The 8,430-nt window shown below is 40.8% G+C and overlaps 1 protein-coding gene across 3 annotated transcripts in view; it reads right to left on the minus strand.

Annotated features, from left to right (window-relative positions):
* The window catches only part of LOC123727746 (uncharacterized), a 48,002-nt gene that overhangs the window by 25,816 nt on the left and 13,756 nt on the right, over window positions 1-8,430 (minus strand). For all 3 annotated transcript variants that reach the window (XM_082962350.1, XM_082962352.1, XM_082962351.1), the window contains exon 2: window positions 8,356-8,430. This exon is cut by the window's right edge and continues 164 nt beyond it. In XM_082962350.1, the coding sequence (XP_082818476.1) occupies window positions 8,356-8,430 (75 nt within the window). The remainder of the gene's footprint in view (window positions 1-8,355) is intronic.

Below are 8,430 nucleotides of genomic sequence, written 5' to 3' on the forward strand. Positions count from 1 at the left end.
ACGCCTCTCCTTGCTTGGAAAATGGCTGTGTGGTTTTTCTTGTCTCGGCGCTGTCCTAACATAATCTAATGCTATGCTTTCGCCGTAAAGCCTTTTTGAAATCGGACAATGTGGTTGGATTAAGGAGAATCTTGTCTTTAAAATGGTGTATCATACTTGTATGTTTGAGAAATTTGAATTATGAGATTTTTGTTGTTTTGAATTTGCCGCCCTGCTATTTCACTGGCTGTTGATAGTGTGTACCGCGGGTGGGACGCTAGCGTCCCAGATGTCCCAGAGAGATTAACTAATATATACGTTATTTATGTGACGCTACTTAGTGTGTTCATAAAGAACACATACTTTTGGCTACTCGCCCTTGTTCAGCATTGGGGGAAAATAGGGGAGATAGTTTACTTATTGCAATGTCAACCGTAACAACCCAATGTCTTAACAGCTCCCGGTAACTATGAATTCTGTTAAATACGGTTTAGTGTCTTCCATCTTCCCGTTGGAAATGCCTGAGTCTCTCTCGGATGTGAACGTCCTCTCGCCGAGGTGGTTTCCCTCTTTCTCCATGACTCTGCTTGTCGACAACAATCCATGGGAGAGCCTGCTCGAGTCTTTCCGCCGGTGATGTCGCCTTTCTCCTGGCGGTATACTCCACTGGGATGCCCCTCGACCTCAGCCGCCTCGTCTGCATGCTCGTATGTGACCGGGCTATTTTCCAGAAATACCCGCATTTTTGCCGGGAATGGTGTTTGGAAGCAAATACCCTTCTCTTTAAGTGCTTTCTTAATGGGGGTGTATTCTTTCCTTCTTTTCAGTAACTCTCTCGCGTAGTCATGATCAAAGAACACTCGTTGGCCTTGGAAGTTAGGCTTTTTCCAGGTTGCATATAAGACTTTCTCTTCAACTGAGAATTTTAGGAACCGTACTAATATGCATCTTGGTGGGGCGCTGCTGGGGGGTTTTGAGGCCAGAGCTCGGTGTGCCCTCTCGATTCCCAGGTCAGTGTCGTCTTCAAGTATGTCTTTGAAAAGACCCTCCACGAATTTGGGCATATAGTCTTTTTCTGCGCCCTCTACTACGTTATAAAGTCTAATGTTGTTTCGACGTGAGAAACCTTCGAGTTCTGTCACTTTTGTCTGTAGTGCGTGTTGGCTTTTCAGTGACTGTTCAATTATTTCCTTGACTGCGGAGTTCCATGTGTCCGTTTCCCCAATGCGCTGTTCTGCGTCCCCCATTCTTGTAGATAACAAAGAAGAACATCACAGCTTTTCTTCGAGTTTCTGGTTAATGTCCTTCTTGAACTCATTTAGTTATTTTATTACATCTTCTCGAAGTTCCTCTCGTAAGCCTGTGAGCGCCTCACCTCACGAACTGAGGGTTCTTTTGCTGCTGCTATCTTATTTGCACTAGCATTAGCCATCTCGGGTTCATCGGTGATTATATCTTCTGCTGTCTTGTTACGGGTTGTTGTTGTAGCTCCGCGACCTTTTCCTATTTTCCCCTTTTCCATTTCGAGTAAGTTATTATAATGCTCAGAGTAAATTCTTGAATTTTGGGGGGGAAATACCCAACCGATGTGCAGTACAAAAAACTAGGCAGCCATTTCCTAAATTCCGTCAACGGACTCCATGCAGTATCCTTCCTCCACAATACTTTTGAGCTAATACTTACCCTATAGTAGATAAATGCATAAATGACTCAAAAACCATTTCGTACAAGGTTAGTTTTTTTTAGGCATCACTATGTGCCATTTTCGATAATAACCTTGTATTCACTGTTTCACATCAAAAAACAATTGCATTTCCTGTTCACACCATAGTAACATTTATAGATAAAGACAAACCGAATGCGTCAATATTATTACACATGTAGAAAACCAATAATCATTACATTTAGCTTCAAAACAGTAGAGCAACCGTAAAATGGTCTCCCTCTGCTGCATCCACACTTCCTGCACTGAAGTCCGTTGACGCAGACCGAGTGGGTGCCGCCATTTTACCAGCTTGTGAATTTTTCCTTTCATGGAGCTCTACGGACAACTCCTTCAACCTCATGGCTTGGTTTTTGCTCTGACATGCACTGTGAAATGTGGGACCTTATGATCAGTGGAAAAAAGATGCACCGGAGCTCAACGTCAAGTCTCATAGCAAAGGGTATGAATACTTATGTAAATAAGGTATCTTTTAAATTTTTTTTATAAATGTTTAAACATTTCTAAAAACCTGCATTTGCTTTGTCATTATGGGGTATTGTGTGTAGATTGATGAGGAACGTTTTTCATTAAAACCTCTTTGGGCTAGGCGTGCCGCTAGCGCACCACCTCACCAACATCCGGTGGAATTGCTGAGCGCGAATTTCAAATTGCAGAATAGAAATATTTAACATTCATGAAAATACTAGTATCATACATCAAAATAAAGCTTAACTTCTTGTTAATCCAGCCGCTGTGTCAGATTTCAAAAAGGCTTTACGGTGAAAGCATACCATGCGATTATCTGAGGACAGCCCCCCCCCCCGCTTACGAAAGCATACAAACAATTTCAAGCCAAGTAGAAGAGTCACGAAAGAAATAGCGATAAAATTAATCACTTATCTTTGAAGATCTTCAGCTGGTTGCCATCATAAGAGTCACAGAAACATCACAAATGGTCCTTTTGTTCGATAAAGTTCTTTATATTAAAAAAAAAGTCAGTTTAGCTGGCGCGCTTGACTCAGTAATCCACCGGTTTCTCTCGTTGGAAAATGCAGACAAAGTTCTAAAAGCTACCGGCAAACTTAGTCAAAACAAGTCAAACAACGTGTCTATATCATCCTCAGGTTGTCTAAAATGTAAATAAACTATAATATTTCATATGGAAAGGACTGTGTTCAATATGAATGCCAAATTAGCAAGAGCTCACCTTTTCTATTGTGCGCAAAACCACTGATGTGACCCTAGCAGTCACCACACTAAGTCAAAATACTAATACATTTTTCAAAATAATAGCCGCAAAACCTTGAATAAAGACGGTTGACAGCTAGTAGAAGCTATATCAATATCAATCTGGTGGACGGACATAGGGGTTTTCTATAGCTTTACAAAATAAAATCCTGTGATTGAATTTAAAAAAAAAACTCTGGTTGGATTTTCTTCGGGTTTTCGCCTGCCATATCAGTTCTGTTATACTCAGACATTATTTTGACAGTTTTGGAAACTTTAGTGTTTTCTTTCCAAATCTATCAATTATATGCATATCCTATCTTCTGGGCCTGAGAAGCAGGCAGTTTACTTTGGGCACGCTTTTCATCCAAACTTCTCAATTACGGCCCCCGGTCCTATAAAGGTTAAACAATTTTAGAAAAAGGCTGTAACGTAACAAAATGTGGAAAAAGTCAAGGGGTCTGAATACTTTCCGAATGCACTGTGTGTATTCATATAAGAATGTGCAATACAAAATGGGAATAAAACTATTCTAAAAGTATCTAATAAGTCATGAAAATTATGAGCTAGATCATCCTCCACTCACTATCACAAGGGTTAGTAACTAAACAGACCATTTAGAATCCCACCGTAACTTCTCCGCTATGCAATCTGGTTTCCGAGTTGGTCATGGATGCACCTCAGCAACGCTCAAGGTCCTAAACAATATCATAACCGCCATCGATAAAAGACAGTACTGTGCAGCCGTCATCATCAACCTGGCCAAGGCTTTCGACTCTGTCAATCACCGCATTCTTATCGGCAGACTCAACAGCCTTGGTTTCTCAAATGACTGCCTTGCCTGGTTCACCAACTACTTTTCAGATAGAGTTCAGTGTGTCAAAATTGGAGGGCATGTTGTCCGGACCTCTGGAAGTCTCTATGGTGGTGCCACAGGGTTCAATTCTCGGGCAGAGATTTCTCTGTCTACGCAGACGACACCATTCTGTATACAAGTGGCCCTTCTTTGGACACTGTGTTAACAAACCTCCAGACGAGCTTCAATGCCATACAACACTCCTTCCGTGGCCTCCAACTGCTCTTAAATGCATGCTCTTCAACCGATCACACCCGCACACCCGACTAGCATCACTACTCTGGACGGTTCTGACTTAGAATATGTGGACAACTACAAATACCTAGGTGTCTTGTTAGACTGAAAACTCTCCTTCCAGACTCACATTAAGCATCTCCAATCCGAAATTAAATCTAGAATCGGCTTCCTATTTCGCAACAAAGCCTCCTTCACTCATGCTGCCAAACATACCCTCGTAAAACTGACTATCCTACTGATCCTTGACTTCGGCGATTTAATTTACAAAATAGCCTCCAACACTCTACTCAGCAAATTGGATGTAGTCTATCACAGTGCCATCCGTTTTGTCACCAAAGCCCCATATACTACCCACCACTGCGACCTGTATGCTCTCATAGGCTGGCCCTCACTTCATATTGGTCACCAAACCCACTGGCTCCAGGTAAGTCATTAAAACTCGTTTTTCAACCACTCCACAAATTTCTTGGACATCTACTTTGTGCATGACAGAAGTAATTTTTCCAACAATTGTTTAAACAGATTTCACTTATAATTCACTGTATCACAATTCTCCAGTGGGTCAGAAATGTACATGCACTAAGTTGCCTGTACCTTTAAACAGCTTGGAAAATTCCCTGAAAACGTTGTTAAAGCTTTAGAAGCTTCTGATAGGCTAATTGACATCGTTTGAGTCAATTGGAGGTGTACCTGTGGATGTATTTCAAGGCCTACCTTCAAACTCAATAACTCTGATGGACATCATTGGAAAATCAAAAGAAATCAGCCAAGACCTCAGAAAATAAATTGTAGACCTCCACAAGTCTGGTTCATCCTTGGGAGCAATTTCTAAATGCCTGAAGGTACCACGTTTATCTGTACAAACAATAGTACGCAAGTATAAACACCATGGGACCAAGCAGCCGTCATACCGCTCAGGAAGGAGACTCGTTCTGTCTCCTAGAGATGAACGTACTTTAGTGCGAAAAATGCAACTCAATCCCAGAACAACAGCAAAGGACCTTGTGAAGATGCTGTAGGCAACAGGTACAAAAGTATCTATATCCACAGTAAAACAAGTCCTATATCGACATAACCTGAAATGCCGCTCAGCAAGGAAGAAGCCAATGCTCCAAAACCACCATAAAAAAAGCCACACTACGGTTTGCAACTGCACATGGGGACAAGGATTGTGCTTTTTGGAGAAATATCCTCTGGTCTGATGAAACAAAAATAGAACTGTTTGGTCATAATGACCATTGTTATGTTTGGAGGAAAAGGGTGGAGCCTTGCAAGCCGAAGAACACCATCCCAACCGTGAAGCACGGGGGTGGCAGCATCATGTTGTGGGGGTGCTTTGCTGCAGGAAGGACTGGTGCACTTCACAAAATAGATGGCATCATGAGGAAAGAATATTATGTGGACATATTGAAGCAACATCTCAAGAAATCGGTCAGGAAGTTAAAGCTTGGTAGCAAATGGGTCTTCCAAATGGACAATGACCCCAAGCATACTTCCAAAGTTGTGGCAAAATGGATTAAGGTGTGGCGGATGAATCAGAATTAGTTGGGTAACATGGATAATTAATTTGTATTATTTGCATAATATGCTTATGTGAGATACTTGTCATTAGAATGTATCCCTTTGGATAATGAATGTTGGCAGTGGCACTTTTCCCTTAGCTAGGGCTTAGTCACTTGGGGCCCAGAGAGGGGAGAGGTCAGGCCTGTCTTTTACATGTGCAGAATATCAGAAAAGGAAGAAGACAGGATGGAAGATTGTCTTCATATGTGAATGTGTCTTTACCTATTCTTAAACCATGTGAAGGGATGGCGTGATTAATGGGGAACCAATTACTTGTCTCCACAATGTCTGTGCGCAAGTCACTCCCCTCAGTGAGCTTGTCCAGGAGTGGGATCAAGAGGGGGTTTACTTGAGATGGGAGTATCTAGAGTTGACAATGGGTATATGCCATTGGATGAGCTGGTGTTTTTGTACTATGAAGTACCAGGAACGAGATTAGAACCTCCTCTTGGGGACCAAACTGAACCATAATTTATAGCGAATGTTATCTGGCTAAGGGATACTCTTTTCTCAAAGTCCCTTTGTGAACTGTTTCTAAGATCTGTGGTTCGTCATGTAGGTTGAGAGGGGTGTATCTTGGCTATAAAAGATCTTTGTACTTTTGTGTAGTCACTTTTCAATGGTTCATTAGAGATAGCGCATCATTGAAAGTCAAAGTGCTTTTGCAAAAGCTCTTAATTATTAAAGATGTAGTTTAAGTATAACTCTGACTGGTGTGTGAAGTTTGTAACTCTCCTCATTTGGTAATGCAGAAATTAGCCACCACAAAGGACAACAAAGTCAAGGTATTGGAGTGGCCATCACAAAGCCCTGACCTCAATTCTATAGAAAATTTGTGGGCAGAACTGAAAAAGCGTGTGTGAATAAGGACGCATACAAACCTGACAGTTACACCAGCTCTGTCAGAAGGATTGGGCCAAAATTCACCCAACTTATTGTGGGAAGCTTGTGGAAGGCTACCTGAAATGTTTGACCCAAGTTAAACAATTTAACCTCTCTGCGCTAGGTGGGACGCTAGCGTCCCATCTGGCCAACATCCGGTGAAATTGCAGAGCGCGAAATTCAAAAATACAATATTCGTAATATTAAACATTGATAACATACAAGTGTCCTACATAATTTAAAAGCTTAACTTCTTGTTAATCCAGCCCGTTTGTCAGATTTCAAAAAGGCTTTACGGTGAAAGCATACCATGCGATTGTCTGTGGACAGCTTCCCGCACACAAAAGCATTACATTCATTTTTCAACCAAGCAGAGTCATCACTAAAGTCAGAAATAGCGATTAAATAAATCACTTACCTTTGAAAATCTTCATCTGGTTGCAATCATAAGAGTCCCAGTTACATCACAAATGGTCCTTTTGTTCGATAAAGTCCTTCTTTATATCCAAAAAAAGACAGTTTAGCTGGCGCGCTTGACTCAGTAATCCACCGGTTAACCTCATTCAAAATGAATACAAAATGAATCCCAAACGTTACCAATAAATTTCTCCAAACAAGTCAAACAACATTTATAATTAATCCTCAGGTGCTGTATTATGTAAATTAACTATACAATTTAAGACGGAGAATAGTATGTCCATTACCAGAGATAAACAACAAAGTACGCGCTCTCATCCATGCGCGTCATAACACTACAAGCAAAAATGGGAGCCACCTGGAAAAACTACAAATTCTAGCTCATTTCTCTAAAAACAAGCCTGAAACGCTTTCTAAAGACTGTTGACATCTAGTAGAAGCCCTAGGAACTGCAATCTGGGAGGATTTCCATTTATTTTAGACAGTCATTATAATGGGTGGTGAGGTCAAAAATAAATAAATCTGGATGGGTTCTCCTCTGGTTTTTGTCTGCCATATCAGTTCTGTTATACTCACAGACATTATTTTAACAGTTTTGGAAACTTCAGAGTGTTTTGTATCCAAATCCAAATTATATGCACATCCTAGCTTCTGGGCCTGAGTAACAGGCATTAGACTTTGGGCACGCCAGCTCTCCGAACTTCCGAATACTACCCTCTAGCCCGAAGAGGTTAAAGACAATGCTACCAAATACTAATTGAGTGTATGTAAACTTCTGACGCACTGGGAATGCAATGAAAGAAACAAAAGCTGAAATAAATCCTTCTCTCTAATATTATTCTGACAATTTCACATTTTTAAATTAAGTGGTGATCCTAACTGACCTAAAACAGGGAATTTTGACTAGGATTAAATGTCAGGAATTGTGAAAAACTGAGTTTAAATGTATTTGGCTAAGGCGTATGTAAACTTCGGACTTCAACAGTATCTCCCTCACTAACTTTAAGCATATGCTGTCAGAGCAGCTTACCGATCACTGCACCTGTACACAGCCCATCTGTAAATAGCCCACCCAACTAACTCATCCCCATATTGTTATTTATTTTTGCTCTTTTGCACCCCAGTATCTCAACTTGCACATCTATCACTCCAGTGTTAATGCTAAATTGTAATTATTTTGCCACTATGGCCTATTTATTGCCTTACCTCCCTAATCTTACTACATTTGCACACATTGCATATAGGTTTTTCTATTGTGTTAATTACTGTACGTTTGTTTATCCCATGTGTAACTCTGTGTTGTTGATTTTGTCGCACTGCTTTGCTTTATCTTGGCCAGCTCGCAGTTGTAAATGAGAACTTGTTCTCAACTGGCCTACCTGGTTAAATAAAAATGAAATAAAATAAAACAGTTCTACAGCAACTTTTCAGGCACAGTGGGAAGTTGGAATGAATAACACAAACTTAGTTAGATAGAACCTGCTCTTACCATGAGAAACAGATGTCCCAATCTCCTCCTCCTCTTCTTCATCTTTAATGTTAACATTCAACTCCAGTGTTTGAC

This window comes from Salmo salar, chromosome 16, assembly GCF_965601325.2.
Source record: "Salmo salar chromosome 16, fSalSal1, whole genome shotgun sequence".
Lineage (NCBI taxonomy): Eukaryota > Metazoa > Chordata > Actinopteri > Salmoniformes > Salmonidae > Salmo > Salmo salar.